Raw genomic sequence first — 17,911 nt, forward strand, 5'->3', positions numbered from 1 at the left:
TGTGTTTTGATGGGTTCGGTTCCGACAGAGGTGGGTGGGTTCGAATGGGCTAGACTATGACAATGACGGCGATGAAGATGGTGGGTTTGGAGTCTGGGTTGACTTGGATTATGAAAGTTTTGGGTTTGGAAGTGGGTGTGGGTGAGGGTGTGGAGGCGGTGGGTTTGTCGGGGTTTGTGGTTGAGGTGGTGGGGCTTCCGATTTGGTTTTGGTGGGCTATGGGTTGTGGGTCAAGGTTTTGGGTCGGTGGCATTGTGGGTCGAGGTTGGTTGCTTGAGTTTGTTTGTTTGTTGATGGGTTGGTTGGGTCGGCGGCTTGAGTTTGTTTGTTGATTTCCGATTTGTTGTTTTTTCCAATGCAGTTGTTCTATTTGGTTGATTAGGGAGTTCCGATGGATTTCTGGTTTGTTGTTGTTGTTCTGATTTGTTCCGATGGATTGTGGCTGCCACGGTGGTGGTGGTGGCGGCGGCGGCAGCAGTGTTGTGGTTGTTATTTATTAGGTTAGATATATTATTTTATTATGTTGTTTATATTATTTTAATGTGTAGGAAATATTATTTTAATGTATAGAATTGTAGTATAAAACATCTGATAAATGGAATATTGTAAAATAATGTGGTAAAATAATAAAGTAGGGTTTTAGTGTGACAAAATGGTATAATTTTTGCCATATCTGATGCGGATGCTCTTATCCAACAGCTTTAACATATAAATTGGAACTGACAGAACGTCACAACAGTAAGGGAGATGGGTGTTAGGAGAATGACAATAAATTCACTATAATTTTTAGTACTTATTGCCAAAATCATTTATGTTTTGAGTAGATACACTCGAACATCAGTTCATTATGTTCTACATTGAATAATGTTGTATTACAATGGAAGTATGAAAGAAGAGGCACATTAGCCTTGTGTGGGAGAGAAGGTATACATTAAACTTCGATCTAAAACAATGTGATAATATTTAACATACATTGATTGCTCTCATGATAAAATGAAAAATGTATCCAATGCAACAAGAAGTTGAGTGAAGCCGTGAAGGTCAAAGGAATATCAAATCCACCAACGCAGCTGGAGCCTTCATCCAAAAAAAAAAAAAAAAAAAACTATTTAATCTCTCATGCTGTACATCAGATTGTGAGCCAGGCTTCCCACTTAGAACATCTATAAATCAAGCATTCCAATCTCAGCTTGAACTTTATATAGATACACCGTACAACACCCATAAATTAAGTGTGTTCCAATCTCAGCTACACTTTTATATAGAAAAAACCTGATAATGTTCCTCCAGGCAAGCTTGCGTGGAGAAGGCTGTTTTTGCCAGAAGAGAAGTGAATCATCATCAGCAAACAAGCTTAAGGCCGGTTTGTGGCCCTTGCTCTGGCCACAGACTTTGCGTAAAGTTCCTCATAGTGTGCTGCTGATGACTCCCAACTAAAATCTATATTCATGTCATTCTGAACAAGCTGCTGCCATTTCTCAGGGTTATTCTTGTAGAGGTTAAACGCACGTTCCAAAGCTTTGTTTATACCCTGTCAAAATAAAGATGCATCAGAACAATCTATCCACACAAGAGGAGAGAGGATAAAACAGAAGTCTCTACACATGATGTTAAGATTCGTTGCTGACTGCAATAGCCTAAGGCTCTAACAGACTAGAGCAGCAAATTGCCTGCTTAAAGCCTCAAACATGGATGCTAAATAAAAATTAATGAACACAAATACAGACATAGAAGTACTTAACTACAACCCAGTATTCCACTGATTTACCTGTTCATCAGGATTTAAAAAGGTAAATCCGTTCCGGAACTGGAGAGGTATAGTATCATCATCAATGTCGAAAACGCTACACAAGAAAAAAAAGAATGTTCAAATAAGATTTTTCTGAAAGGAATAAACTTGAATCACAATATGGCAACATTATATAGGAGGCTTAACCCACCTGTCATTCAGACCGCCGGTTTTTCTTGCAATTGGTACAGAGCCATATCTCATGGCTATCAACTAGAGAAAATATACAAGGAGTTAACACGGAAAATAAAGCTAAAAAAACATGATAGGATTTGGATTCAACACTAGTACATTGAAATAAGGTGTTTAGCTAGAGGCTTATATGCCACAGATGAGGATAGAGAACATAGCTAAAGTAACATCATCCATTGATTTCAAGAGTTATCTTTTCCACATCTCAGTTTTTAAATGAGAAGTGCAGGGGCTGTGTGGCTTCTTTAAGTCTCTCTCCATTAAGTGCAATTTGAGAAGAGAGAAATGTGCTCAGTCGGTTTTCTGTTCAAGGAGCCTTACTCAAGAATAAGTGCAGACTTTACCTGTGTAAGGCCACAAGGCTCAAAGATGGATGGGATGATAAGCATGTCAGATGCTGCGTATATGGAATGGGAAAGGGATTCATCATACTTCAATATCAATCGAATATCATCATGATTCTGAAACTGGTGTGCGATACCCTCAAATTCCCTCTACAAGATAAAAATTTACAATAAACATAGAGCAAAAACACAAATCAGTCAGCATAAATCTATATGGCTAAGTTGGCAAACAAAATTTTCATAAAAAAAAGGTTGGCAAACAAAACGGGGAAATGGGATAAGTCTTTGCCTTCTAATAATAGAAATCATTAGCTATAAGCACATATAGCCATCATATGGAAGAAGCAACAAGTGAACTTCAAATAGTAAGAAATTCATTACCAAATGCAATTAATATGGACATGGCAACTGAACCATTGGCTTTTCGTTTTAAATCTGACGTGTTAAATTGATACATTCATTTCCGCATGTAAATGATCTTGAAATGTCAACTAACCGATCACTTTTAAGCTTTGAAAAATTAAATATATAAAAATTAAATGGATACTCAATTTTTGTGCTTTCTTAATGGATATAAGCAAAAGAGAGAGAGAGCTGTTATGGTGAGTTTAAAATTTCAAAAAGGATGTGTATTTGACAATCATTATATGCATTTTTTTCCTTTTATGTCTAAGTTTCAAATACATACAATGGATTTTTAATCTACAATTCACCCTCCGCCCATTTTTATAGGAGAAGGAACCACCATTTGAGCTAGAGCTCATTGTCTTCAGAATTCATAAATTTTCAGAAGAATAATTGTACTTGCTTCAAAGTGAACTGTCATCTTATCCTCTAATTCCATAATTTGTCTAATTTAATTGCATGAAACACATAAATTCTGAATGGTACCAGAGCTATGCACACTAACAATAATTGCATCTGTATTACAAACACAATAATATGGTTTTATATTGTCTCATAATTACTGTTAATACGTGAGACCATTAATACCATAAAATGATTCATTACAGACATATTCTTAGGTTTTGTTTGGTAATTATTTTTGTTTTTTGTTTCCAAAGACTTGTTTTGAAGAATAAAAATAAAAAACGATTTTATTGTGTTTCCAAAATTGAAAATACATTTGGTTAGTTTAAAACAAGAGTGAGAATTTCTTGTGCCTGTTAACTTATTTTTTGGGGGAAGAAGGGGACTATTTACTAAGTGATGAACCAATATATTATATATTGTTTTTTAGACTAATCTATGAACTTTTTTTATTAATAATAAAAATAAAAATAAAAAAGAGACGTGTCTAAACAATCAGATGCCAGCATAGCAGGTACATGCATTTGTTGCCAGACTAAAACAAGCTCACTAAAGTCTGAACACATAGGCATTGTGTCTTTCAAACATAAGACCAAAACCTGAACATGAAATCTAGCTCATTTAACTCTAGGCTTGGGTCGTTTCTTCATATATCATTGGTAATCGATGCTCAAGTTTGTCATGTCTGGTAATTCCACACGTCAGGCTGTGAACTAAAAGAGGATTTCATGGATAACGAGAGGAAAGTGGAGGAAGGGTGGAGAGAGCTGTGGGTTTGGGTTTGGCCGCAAGTTTAATTTGGACTTTGTTATTGTGCTTTTGGTTTCACTTTTTTGTTTCAGCTAGGACTCAAAGCCTAGACTTCATTAAGTTTGTTTGCTTCTCCATGTTTTCATAACTGAAAACAAGTTATTAGCTATTTTTAGTTTCCTTTGGAAATTGAGATTTGGAAACCATTTTTGTTTCTTGTCTATTTTGAGTTACCGAACAAATTTTAACCTTTTATCTATCAAAAAAAAGTTACCAAACAAATCTTTTGGTCTAGAAAATTGAAAATTGAAAAAAAAAAAAAAAAAAAACAGTTGCCAAACATTACCTTATATTTTATATAAAAGCTGATGTTTAGATTAAGTTCAGCTCCAGAAATTCCAGAATTGTCTAAGGTATGGCATGTTGTTGTGTCAGGACTCAGTCCTACATGGCTGCCATGTATCAGTTTTTCTTTAAATATTTTTATCTACTACTACTACTACTACTACTACTACTACTACTATGAAATGAAGTTAGTCCTCTTATTTGATTTGATGTTGGGCATGGATCTATCATCTATCTTTGGCATGATGGTGGCATCATGATGGTGTCTTTTATCAAAGATATGGTCATAAAACAGTCTATCACTTTGCTAGCTTGTTGACTGCTTGGTCTCTAGTGTCTTGCAGAATCAGGAGTGGCACTGGCCACCGCAAGATCTGATAATTTAGTGGCCATTCAGGACTAAACTCTCATTGGTAGAAATTGTAGATGAGGATAGGCCTTTCTGGATTCCTTCTAAATCTGGCTTTTATTCTTGTTCTAGTACCCGGTCCAGCATATAAGAAGGAAAAATCCAGAGGTCAAGTGGTATCAACTGATCTGGTTTTTAGGTTCAATTACTAAACACACTTTCATTGGTTTGCAAATCAGAATAGGCTGTTGACAAAGGATAGGCTTCTACCATGGGGAGTAGTAACTGATGCTACTTGTGTTTTATGCAAAAATAGAATTGAGAATAGGGAGCACCTCTTCTTTAAGTGCCCCATATCCAGAAGAGTGTGGAAAACCATTATGGGCTGGTGTTTTATTATAAATCCTAAATTCCATTGAAAGGACATCATGTTGTGGGGTGAAGACCAGTTGAGGGGATTGAGTTTGAGAGCTGTCCATTGCAAAACAGCTCTATGTTCTGCCGTTTATAATCTGTGGAAGCTAAGAGATAGCGCGAGTTGTCAAGGCAGGATCAAGTCTGAAGAGATTATTATTAGAACTATCAAATAAGAAGTTAAAAATAGGGTTGAAAGTAGGGACTGTTTCTGCAATTCTGTTTTGAATAGAGTGCTGTGCTGCTATCGGGGCATCTCTCCGCCAAGCCTTAGAAATTCTCCTTGCTGCTAGCACTTTGCTTAGGTTTTTTTTTTTTCCCCCCTGCTGTATGAATCTGTCTTTGTGCAGCTGGCTGTCCCAGCAAGATTTGTGAAGCTTTTTCTGTACTAACTTGCTGTAATATTTTCTTTGAAATATAATTGCTCATTCATTAAAAAAAGAGAAAGAAAAGGGGTAAGCCTTATCATGAGGATTATATTATCATGTTAGAAAGAATATTTTGGCGAAAGAACAAATGGTGACAAACGGCAGACTATTCTGTTATGTTTAATGTGGTGCACAGGGAGATATAGGTATGCACATCATTTCAAGGGGAAGAAGTTACTTCTTACAAAGTTGAAGTTCTCTCTGTCTCTCTCTCTTTTAGTTTCTTCTTCTTCTTTTTATTATTTTGTTGTTATTCTTTTTTCTATGAATGGACTTCAGCCTACTATTTCATTCTCTACTTCAACTTGCTGGAGTTCCTGGTTAACTTGAATTTTAGATAATATTTTCTGTACTTGTTTACTTTCATTTCCTTTTGCCTCTTCCTCTGTAAATTCCCCATTTACTAGGGCTGTGCCCATTTCTCACACTTTTTCTCGATATAGCTATTGCTTAAAACTTAAATAAAAGAAGAAGAAGAAGAGAAAGATCTTTAGAATTTTAAAAAGAAGTTTCACATGCAAATTTGGGTCAGAAAGAAGTTTTCAAACTTGTAGAATAATACTACTGAATTTTCCATTCTCAATTTCTTTTACGCTCCTGATATTGATTCTACACATAGTAGTATTGATGTTAGAATAATGAATAAGAAATTACTAGGATTAGACCTTCAAAATAAAAATCAACCATTTGATTAAGGTGAGGTTATCCTTTTACTCCCTGTCTCTTCTTTTTTTTGGGGGTGGGCGGTGGGGTTCTACTTGTAAAGAATTTAATAAAGAAAAAGTAAAACATTACCTGAATATGTGGCACTGGACTTGAGCCAAGAAGTAAAAACTGTCCTCCCAGCTCCAATGTTCGATATATCGCATGTCTAATAAGATGAACACCTTTCTGAGGCACCAATCTTGTTATGCAGCCTAACTATTGAATAAAAGATCAAACAAAACCAAGATTTCAAGCAGATTCACCAACTATAATCAGGATCAAATAAAGAAATATAGAAAATGCCAGTTATGTTCTTTTTCTTTTCCTTTTTATCAAGTGGAAATGTTAGGCTACACAGTCAGAGGTAGCCTTCACCCTCCCACATCCTTCTCTCATGTGATGAACCCAAGACCTTTCTTACAAGGCCAGTGACAATGTCGTTTCTTCAAAACATAAAGATGGTCCTACATGGGAGTACATCACCAAAAATATTATGACGTACAAACCAAACAATTAAAAGGCCCCTTTTAAGAACACTATTGTGATATCTCAAACACTCCCAACAATAAAAAAAAAAAAAATTTTAAGAGCCCTAATATTTATCCAAAACAGACTTCTCTATCTATTTAATCATTAACATGGATTCAATAAAAACAACAAAAAGGATCCTAAAACACAGTAACTTAACTGCAAAGATTCTGGCAGTGGAATCACATTTTGTTGCCGGGTATATTGTTAAAGAATGCATTAACATGAGCTTAGTACAAAAACTTGAAAAAAGAAGGGCAGGGAGGCTGTTTATAAAGCAATTAAAGAGAACAAAAATAAAATGGGAGAAATTTCCGAATCTAAGTTCTCCCAACTGTATACATTCCCGTGTTTTAGTTGTAAGTTCAAATGGAACTTTCAGTCCTGATACCAGTATGAACTAAAAGCAGGGCATATATGAGACAGAGTTGCATGTCTCAAGTCTCCATGCTAACAATTTCCTATGTCCGTTTGCCAGTTCAGCCGATACGAAAGCCTCCATCTTTGATTTGTTGGATTCTAGGCTGGATGGGGGCAGGTTAGGAGCTGGGATGTAAGTTTTCAAAGGGACTTCCATAATTGGGAGTTGGGCTCTGTTAATTTCTTTTCAAATCATATCCATTCTCAGGTGCCTAGGGGGGAGGGGGGTGATAAGATGAAATAGTGCTTAATGGGGAGAGGCAAGTTTCATGTTTGTTCTTAATACAAAGCTATCCATGGCACAAATGACATTTTTTTCCCTTAGAAGAGTATATGGTGTGTCTAGGCCCCAAAGAGGGTTTCTTTATTTTTATGGCCAGAAGCTTGGGGTAAAATTCTTACTATTAATAACCTTATTAAGAAGGATAGGATGGTGCTGCTTGTGTCGATATTGCAGGGAAATAGTGGACCATTTATTACTTCATTGTGATGTTCCTCATATCATATGCTGTGGAGTAAATTTCTTATCATGTTTGGAATTTAATGGGTGATTCCTTTGATAGTAAAGGCCTTATTGTTTGGGTGCAAGAATTGGTTTAGAAGCATTCTTCAGATGTTTAGAATTTAGTGCCACTATGTTTGATGTGGTTAGTGGGAAGGAACGCAACTCTCATATGTTTAACGACATTGAGAGATCCCTCGATCAGTAAAAATCCTTATTGATTCATACCTTGTTTGATTGGTCTATGGTTAGGGGTTTCACTCATTTTACTTCTATTTTTGAGTTTCATAATTCTCTTAGAGTTTCAGTTTGATTCTTTGTAATTTTTTAAGATACTTTGTGTTCATTATTGTGAACATGAAGCAATCCCCCTTTTCAATAAAAATTCTTCATTCACTTATAATAAAATAAAATAAAAAACATTTTCCCATGTATGCACGATAATACAAAGCTTAAAGTACAGCTCCTAGGATCCCAAATGTAATTTCCATAGCTGGTGACAGTATATTGTAAAACCACAAATGTGGTGAGTCAAAATATAACTTTTTCAAAAGGGTAACATCTTATACTACTATATTAGTGCTGCATATTAAAATGTCAACAAATATGAAAACTTAATGTGATATGATGATGTCACCATTTGATAAAATAAAATTACCAGTGGCTTCCTAACATCTGCAGAAGAAAGCCCTAGATGCCTTCTCATAGCTTTCTTATTTTCTGCTTTCCCTTGAAGATCATTTGCAGTGTACTGGACTTCGAGAAATGTATCCGTGGCAGGATTCCATGCATCAGTATCAATTCCATTTAAAATCCCAATAAACTTTTTTGAGTGAAAATTAAGTGTTGAATGGAGACCTTTTCCTCCCTGTAAATCAAGAAATAACAACATATAAGGGCTTCATGAAAGCAATGAGACCGATATGAATACTCCCTTAAAACATCAGTGCCGATTTTTGTAAGACATGGTAGACACCACACCCTAATCATCTTGGATCAATTTGAAGCCAGGAATAATGTTATTCCATCATGTCATGTAAAGTCAGTACACAGAGGTTATGTGATATTTAATTACCTGATGTGAATGAAAAAGAGGGACATTTTCGAGGAAATTTGCCATTTAACATTATTTTTGTAACAATTTAGTTAGTTGTCAAGTTTGAAAAACTATTTTGCAAACTAGCATCTCAAGGCTTTGAAAATCAAGTCTCTCAGCCTTGAGTTCCAAGTGGTGGCTTCTTCTTCTTCAGATCTGCCGTGTGGGTTCTTCTTCTTCTTCTGGATTGTTCTTCTTTTGTCTTCTTCTTCTGATCTGCCGTGGGTTCTTTACTCTTCAGATCTGCTTCTTTTTTCACTGAACTCAAGTCTCGAAGACTAGAGTTTTTTCGCTAAACTCGAGTCTCTAAGGCTCAAGATGCTAGTTTACTAATATATTTAAAAAAAAAACATGTCAACTATCAAAATAGTTGCTAAAATCACGTTAAATGGCAAATTTCCCCAACTTTTCCCCCCTAATCTTCCCCCTAATCTTCTCAACCGGGAGCCCAATCATAATAATGACTATAGAAGCAACCTCAAAGCATTCTTGAGAACTTTTAATGTAAATGCAACAAAACCAACGTAAAGGCAAAGTTCATACCTCAGCAGTCCGCACCTCTTGTGCATAAGTAGGCGAAACAGTCGTCACAATATTAGAAAATACTACTCCACCCTGAAAATAGGGAATCCATAAGACATTATGAAATATTTTCATGTCTTTATGATATCAGTAATAAATGTGATTCTCAACACAAAAAAGAATTAGTAAATACGTATCAATAATTACTATACCTTAACAGGATTGACCCTGTCATGTGCAGAGTTGTCCTGCATTCTATCTGGTCTGTTTAGCTGATGTTCATCAAGACCACAAGATGCCAATTCTGCAGCAGGAGCAGTCCCTTGGTACTCAAAGTTGTGGCATGTGAAACATATTCTAGCTGAATTCAATCCTTTAGGGGCATATAAATCCCAGTAAAGTGGTGCCTAAGAAGGCAAAAAATTTTCATTTAGAAGAATAAATATATAAAAATAAATGTCAGACATCAAATAAAGCACAAGTCAACAATGAAGATTATATGGACCATACAACAAAAGCTGTCTGCCAATCATGGCAATGTATTATGTCTGGTTTCTTGCCAGCTTGAAGAAGCAACTCAAGTGCCGCACGGCTAAAAAATGAAAAACGTTTGAAATCATCATGCTCGCCATAAAATTCTCCTCTCCAGAAGAATTTGTTAGGATGATGAGGTTCAATAAAATAAACAGGAAGACCTGCATAATTAAATTTATAATAAGTATCTGACGCTAAAACATAGAATTTTTGTACAGTCCATGTTCTGAAGTATACAATGCAAGCAAAAACTATAAGATCCTTAACCTCCAACTGTGCCAACCCAGATTTTATTTTTGAATAGTTGGCCATCAAAGTATGACTCTACCACCACATCCAGGACCTGTATCAGTTAATCAGATCATTGAGATATTCTTGAAACTCAGGTACTTCAAAATATTATCACAAAAAATAACTCACCCTTAAGTCACGAATATGATCATATTGCATGCAATCATATTTTGGAAGAACAATTTCCACAAGGTGTCCTCTTTTTTGCAAAGCTTTACCAAGACCAGCTACAACATCCCCCAAACCACCAACCTACAGAAGCAATGTAGAATCTTGAAGAAATCATAGAACTAACACTAAAAACTAAGCAAGAATAGACAACATAAAATTTTAAATCATAGTTCATGAATCACGATTATAGCGCATTAGCACCTATCCTTATTCTTGTCTGAATAAATGTTGAAAAATTTTTAGTATTCAAACTTTTCTTTTATTTTCCACATGGACACAAGGCCAGCACCAGAAGAGAAAATGGTTCAATGCTGAAAACTAGATAAAGGCCAAACAAAATCATATACTACTTTCATTCGTGCAAAATATAGCGTAGTAAATGTGCTGAAGAAATATTTTAACAGCCAGGTAATTTGAGATATGTGTGGCAGATAAGATCCAACAAAGAGCATTTGTGGAGCATTTTGACTTGTGTGTTAAGCCATTATATAGTCTTCTGTATAATCTAAAAAAACTTGTGAAGGAAAACTTAAAATACCAAACTGAGCACAAGCCAAGATAAAGCCAGCTTCAAACCACCTAAAAAAAGCTTAACCAACTTTGGTGCACTCAAAAAGGAAAAATAAATGTAATTTGGGTTACTAATCTCTGCCACTGTAGTACATTTCCAGTATACTTGGGTTGGATATTCTTTAATAAAAAGTTCTTTCGTTATTTATCAAAAAAAAAAAAAAAATGTGTTTAATAATCTAAGGCACAAAGATAAGGTACTATCAATGGGAGATATATACTTTTCCATCTCAAAAATTTGGTGGAAGTTCAACTTTTGTCTTTTTAACAATTTTAAAGGTATCAATTTCATCCTTCTATCCATCTGCTATTAAATTTATGCCACGCTATACAACTTTTTAACATATGTGCCATGCCAACACTCAATCTGCCACGTATGCAATTTCTTTTATAGAAAATTTTCAAAGGACAAAATTGATACATTTTAAATTTGATGGATGAAATCTAACTCTGACAAAATTTCAAGGACAAAAAGTGTATGTTAGTCATAATTTAATAATGAAAGTGATAATGACTTTAAGGTTATGGTTTAGTATCCTTTTATTTTGGAGTTGTTATGTTGTTATTGAAAAGGCAATAAGGGGACTGGGGACCATATGCCATTTTCCAAAAGAAAGGATATACCATACACAGTTCAACCAAAGAGTAGAAAATAACTATTTGGGCAGCGGCAACTTGTCTACACAAGCACCATTACAGAATTCAGCAAGGAAAAAGAAATTGCATTTCTGAACCCAGAAGCTATACTACAGCTGACTTTATAAATTTATATGTACAATCAAGCATCTTATCAGAGAGGCTTAAGTGAAATCCCAGGTTCTGTATACACTAATATAATTTGACATAAGATATTTCCAACCAAGACACAAGTTCCTTTATTGGTCCCCTCACTTATATTTCCATAAAATAAATGATATACTATAATGAAGGAGAGAATTTGTCAATAACATCAACATGGACATTTTGAGTGTCACAGATTCCTCTGGCAATATTTGACCATCTATTCAGCAGTATGTAATGTAATTCTAAATCAACATAAAAGACCTTCAGATCCTTCACTGAAGTTTTCACAAAGATTGAGCAAAGAAAGAAAGGATAGACCATAACGCAAAGTTGAGCACACCTTAGCAACTGGTGCCATCTCTGCTGCGATATGAATTACATATAATCCTGGACTGATCAACAAAGGGTACAAATTAATGAACAGCATATATATTCACCACAATTTACTATTAAATAATTAATACCATGTTGGTGATGATGTCAGCCTGAGAAATGTAGTTACAGCCTCGCGTTCATTCTTTTCCTTGCATGACATGTATGCATCACGAATTTGTCCATCTTTCTTCCAAACCATTTCTCTCAACAACTTTGCATCATGGGTTGATATTTTTTTCTCAAGCAACCAACCATCAATTATGAGCAATAAACGACTCCAAAATTCTGAAGGCATGTCATCCACAGGTTCATCTAGTGCCCTTTTCTTGCTTTCTTCTTTCAGACTATTAAGTGTTTCTTGAAATTCCTTCACTGATTCTTGATATAATTGAATGTAAGAATGTATCTCTTCATCAGACTTTTGAAGACGATCCTCCAAAAGCTTGATCTTTTGTTGCATTAATTCATTATATTGTTGCAATTTTTCTGACGAGAGCTTATAGACACTAACTTCTTCAAGGGATTCTTCCAATTTATCAACCTTCTTTCGGAGCTCCTGATTTTGCTGCAACACTGTAATAGCTTGATCTGCTGGTTTGGTTGCCTTATCTAGCAATTCTTGTAAATTCTCCACCTTCTCCCACAAGTACTTGTATTCAACTTTCAGAGAAGAAAGTTGGGAAACATCTTCCTGAGAAGCAGAAAGTTTAGACTCCAAGTCTTTTAGGGAAGATTCTAACAGTGAGCGTTGTCTTTCCAGCATAAGCACACGTTCATCTGTGTTCTTGACATAATTAAGCTCAGACTTAAGTGCTTGTACATCATTCTTTAGGAAGACATTTTCTTCCCTCAATGAGCTAAGCTCCTTGGTAAGAGGATGAAAACTATTATTATGTATTATAGAGTCCTCACTACTCAAAAGATTTTCATGATTCTCATACATATCAAGCTCAATTCTTTCAGTACCACCCCTTTGAGTGAATTCATTTCGCAACTTCTCTAACTGGTCTTCAAGAAGTTCCACACGTATCTTTTCTTGGGCAGCAACTTGAATCCGGGCATCAGTTTCTGCAAGTCTCATCTCCAAAGAATTGATCTCTCCTTGCAGTGTCTCCTTCTCAGTGAGAATCTTTTCAACATCTTCAAGCGCACGAACCCGAGCTTGATTGAGAAGATGGATATCTATAGCAAGAATGGAAACATAGGTATGTATTTCACTGTAAATTGATACAAAGATGCTAATTTAAAGAGACAGATACCAAAAGGATTATAAAAATACAGAAAATATCCTACTTTTCTCCGCATATCTTATCATGCCAACCAAATCCTCAGATTGAACACTTGATAGTTGCTCTGCACCACCTATGTTTATAGCCTGTGAGACAAGCAAAGAATATAATAATTTTGTTTAAGTTTACAATGATTATCCTTAGCTTTTCTAGCCAATAAGAGGAAATGAAACAGTTTTTGTTGTAAAAATCAACCAGTTTTTGATCTCTGGGTTGTTATGTATTGTCCATAAACAACTGCATTTACTCTCCATTTATCTCAAATTAATTTTCTTAATTTACCAGTGAGAATCCCACCCACCGGGTAAATAACATGAAATATAGATAGAAAGATAAAAAATAAAGTGGTATAGTCCAAACACAGATTATTGATTTTGTTGTAGATGTCTTGGTGAAGGACCATACCAAAGATTTTTCTTCATTAGTTATAGTTGGACTACTCAACTCCTTTGCACTGGTATGCTCCAGGGCTATGCTTGTGTCAACATCATCATTAGATTTGAGTTCCTGACTCAAAATTGGGACATTAATAATTGAAGCATTTTCAGATTCTAACTCCTCATCGCCTTTCGGCAGGAAATCTTCATTTTTTGGAGGCTGTTCATGAGAGGCTTTCTTCAATTGTTTTGCACTGGTATGCTCCAGAGCTATGCTTGTGTCAACATCATCATTTGAAATGAGTTCCTGACTCAAAATTGGGACATTAATAATTGAAGCATTTTCAGATTCTAACTCCTCATCGCCTTTTGGTTGGAAATCTTCATTTTTTGGAGGCTGTTCATGAGAGGCTTTCTTCAATTGTTTTGCACTGGTATGCTCCAGAGCTATGCTTGTGTCAACATCATCATTTGAAATGAGTTCCTGACTCAAAATTGGGACATTAATAATTGAAGCATTTTCAGATTCTAACTCCTCATCGCCTTTTGGTTGGAAATCTTCATTTTTTGGAGGCTGTTCATGAGAGGCTTTCTTCAATTGTTTTGCACTGGTATGCTCCAGAGCTATGCTTGTGTCAACATCATCATTTGAAATGAGTTCCTGACTCAAAATTGGGACATTAATAATTGAAGCATTTTCAGATTCTAACTCCTCATCGCCTTTTGGTTGGAAATCTTCATTTTTTGGAGGCTGTTCATGAGAGGCTTTCTTCAATTGTTTTGCACTGGTATGCTCCAGAGCTATGCTTGTGTCAACATCATCATTTGAAATGAGTTCCTGACTCAAAATTGGGACATTAATAATTGAAGCATTTTCAGATTCTAACTCCTCATCGCCTTTTGGCTGGAAATCTTCATTTTTTGGAGGCTGTTCATGAGAGGCTTTCTTCAATTGTTTTGCACTGGTATGCTCCAGAGCTATGCTTGTGTCAACATCACCATTTGAAATGAGTTCCTGACTCAAAATTGGGACATTAGTAATTGAAGCATTTTCGGATTCTAACTCCTCATCACCATTTGGCTGGAAATCTGCATTTGTTGGAGGCTGTTCAATGCGTTCATGAGAGGCTTTCTTCAATTGTTGCTTTTTATGCTGGGAACTGTATGTAATTTTTGTATGATCAAGTTAATGCATACTAATAATCAAATTTAAGGTACAGAATTTTTTAATCTGAGATAAGATAAACTATGTAAATTACACAAAAAAAAAAATAAAAAAAATTTAAATAAAAAAAACTCCATAAAAGAAATTCAATCTAATTTCAAAAATTTGCTTCTAGAGCCGGTAACTTGGGTGAGAATTTATGATTGCTTAAGAAAATTACATGTCTATAATACAAGAAAATTTATTGAAGATAACTTTTCAAGGAATTTGAATCTAGAAAGTAGGGCACATAGTACATGCTTAATCAGACCATTCTACCTAATTTTTTGTTTTCAACTCAAACAAGCAGAGCAACATTCAAATTAGAAGACATGGTTTTCAAGTGAATACTCGCCATTGCCACCACAATTCATAGACAATGGATGCCAAAAGGCATTAAGTTCATTAAGTGCTATAATGTGCTCTAAAGTGTGCATTTAAATTTTTATGTAAGATTAGATGTGAAAAGGTTATAAATTTATAATTTTCTAGGAATTGGAATCCTAAAAAAAAATTCAGCAATGAGATTTTGTCCTATCTTGCTTGGTAAAAAAGGGGTCAACCTAAGGGAAATAAGAGGGTGAAATTGGGGAGTGGAAGAAGTCATAGCTTAGGACCTAGTCCATCGTACCTTAGGTGGTGTCTTTGTATAGAAAGAAATAACAAGGATTCTGAAATTCCAGCAAAGTCCTCGGGGGAAATAAAATCAACCTTTCTTATATTTCTGTTCTACTAGGTATCAGTCTGTTCTTGATTCTTTTCTATGATCCCCTTTTTAGATTTTCTTGATGACCTTAGATTTTGGCAGTGAGATTTTTTATTTTTATTTTTATTTTTTATTTTTTTAATTATTATTATTTTTTAACTTAGGTGGTGTCTGTGTATAGAAAGAAATAACAAGGATTCTGAAATTCCAGCAAAGTCGTTGGGGGAAATAAAGTCAATTTTTCTTATCTTTATGTTCTACTAGGTATCAGTCTGTTCTTGATTCTTTTCTATGATCCCCTTTTTATATTTTCTTGATGACCTTATCTTTTGGCAGTGAGAACTTTTTTTTTTTTGGTGATTATATTTTTACACTACCCCCCACCTTCTTTTTTCCCTTTCTAATACTAACTTATTACAAAAATAAATAAATAAGGGTCAACCTAAGGAAAATTAAGCCTCTATAAACTCATATACTTCAAGATCCAAAATACTTCAATGTGCACAATAGTACAGAGAAAAATTGAATCTTTAATAAACAAAAATTCAGCATTAATTTGTGTAAATATTGTAATAAGGAAAACAATTTCAATTCAATGAATCAAATTGATCCAATGCTAAAGACAATAGAGTGATAGACCAGCTGTAACCAAGTACTGTGAAATTAACATTTCAAGGAAGAAATAAGTAACCCACATTAATTTTTTGATAAGTAACTCAAATAAACTTGTCTAAGCAATATCCTTAAGTTTTGGGTCAGCTGTTCCAATTTGCTGACATTTATGTATCAATCTTAGACTCACTTCCTATATCTTCATTTTTGCCCATTCCTCCTGGAAGCATATGTGTTATGTCTATCTCAGTCAGCATTCTGTCTTCAAATTATTCCAAGCAACCTCTAACATCTCATAAAGTGCATTTTCAGTTCTATTTCTTCCTAGCCTTGCCACCATTTACCTCAACCTGTTGAATCAACGACACCCATTTTAACTTAGGTTCCACAGGCTTAGAGACGCAATATTTTTTTTTAAAAGGACAGATACATAGCTTTCTAGATTAGTTTTTTTGGATTATATATAATCAAATATGTTGCTAATGAGCTCTAGCTCAAAACAAACCTCCTCCCCACATAAGAAAGGGTGGAGGGTAAGGCCGTGGGTTTGAAACTCCCTAGGCAATAGCTCTATCTATCGCTATCAGTGGCACATCAGCTCCAAGAAGGTTGTGTACTAGTGGTGATGGCAAAATGTAATAATTCAATTGCATCAATTGGGATAAGGATAAAGGTGGCTAATATGGTTTTGATTTTAATTCAATCGATACAAATATAATCCGAACCAATTCACAATACGATCGATAAGGCAAATTTGGAAGTGTATTGTATGAATTTTCAAACTCCCACCACCCAAAAAGGAAAATTTAGCAATCATCATACTACAAGTCAATCAACATCAAGAAAAGGCACCCAATTTCCAAACCCAAGAAATAAATCAATTTATAGAACAATACCCATAAAACAAAAGCTCAATCAAACGATCAAAAGATTCAAAACTATGATGACAAAGAACAAAAAACACAAAATACAGTTCCAATTAATAAAAGAATGGGATTGAACCTGAGATTACGGTGACGCATTTTACAGGAAGCAGGAAGTAAGCGATAGGAAGGTGAGAAAAAACGAACATTTGAGTGGTTGCTGCTGCAGTTCAGTCCACTCATCATCCCTTGGCTCAAAAACCATGTAGATAGCTTCACAGCCATTGTCAATCAAATCCAATAACACAGTCTCTCTTTCTCAATCTATATCTGCATGCAATAAAAGAGAGAAACACTAAGCAACCAAGTAAAAGATAGATAGATAGATAGAACAAACGGTTTCTTGGCCACAACGATTATATATTTATACGAGAATCTAGGGAAAAGTTGACATATTAACAGTACTGTACACACCACACAGTAGTACAGTGTTACTTTGTTTTATGTACGTTTCTGACTCAACACTCATTCTCTTTGTCTGGATTTTGAGTCTAGCTGTTGGTGTTGGCATCTTTGATTCGAGAAATGAATGTGTGACGATACGTGCGGGTTTAACATGTGACAAAGACAAACGTTACTACCTTATCTGAAACGAATGAACAACGGTTGATTCCACATGGGTCCGAGTCCGACGTAATGAATGGTGATGGGTTTGTGTTAAGGAAAAGGACTTAGGTGAGGTCAACTGCAGCTTGTTTTTACTTGCTCCGGGGCTCGACTTGCAATGTTTACTTTGAACTTGAGGCGACCTCTTAAAATAATTATTTTGTCCTGACTTGATGAGTGATTATCCACCGTATATTTAAATTGTGTAAATTTTATGAGTAATACTTAAGTACAATATTTAGATCTAACAAAATGATATTGATTTAACTTCCAACT

At 35.1% G+C, this 17,911-nt stretch overlaps 1 protein-coding gene across 4 annotated transcripts; it reads right to left on the reverse strand.

Annotated features, from left to right (window-relative positions):
* Window positions 1-773: 773 nt before the first annotated feature.
* Window positions 774-17,701, reverse strand: LOC112037112 (probable starch synthase 4, chloroplastic/amyloplastic). Of its 4 annotated transcripts, XR_010627272.1 has the most exons (18): window positions 17,444-17,557; window positions 17,109-17,299; window positions 13,613-14,744; window positions 13,212-13,293; window positions 12,008-13,100; window positions 11,884-11,935; window positions 10,149-10,271; window positions 9,996-10,071; window positions 9,705-9,889; window positions 9,407-9,601; window positions 9,216-9,287; window positions 8,235-8,444; window positions 6,217-6,342; window positions 2,326-2,475; window positions 1,941-2,002; window positions 1,769-1,844; window positions 1,273-1,531; window positions 774-1,077 (listed from the first exon to the last, which is right to left on the reverse strand). XR_010627272.1 is itself a non-coding variant. In XM_065769187.1 (17 exons), the coding sequence occupies exons 2-17, from the start codon at window positions 17,252-17,254 to the stop codon at window positions 1,355-1,357; spliced, it is 3,957 nt and encodes a 1,318-aa protein (XP_065625259.1). In that variant the 5' UTR covers window positions 17,255-17,299; window positions 17,611-17,701; the 3' UTR covers window positions 1,084-1,354. The 4 variants fall into 4 exon arrangements, 3 of the variants coding, with proteins under 3 accessions (XP_065625259.1, XP_023925694.2, XP_065625260.1); XM_065769187.1 differs by lacking the exons at window positions 774-1,077; window positions 17,444-17,557 and adding an exon at window positions 17,611-17,701 and having other exon boundaries at window positions 1,084-1,531; XM_024069926.2 differs by lacking the exon at window positions 774-1,077 and having other exon boundaries at window positions 1,084-1,531.
* Between the last annotated feature and the right edge of the window lie 210 nt (window positions 17,702-17,911).

Source organism: Quercus suber, unplaced genomic scaffold (assembly GCF_002906115.3).
Source record: "Quercus suber isolate HL8 unplaced genomic scaffold, Cork oak 2.0 scaffold_1075, whole genome shotgun sequence".
NCBI classification, from domain to species: Eukaryota; Viridiplantae; Streptophyta; class Magnoliopsida; order Fagales; family Fagaceae; genus Quercus; species Quercus suber.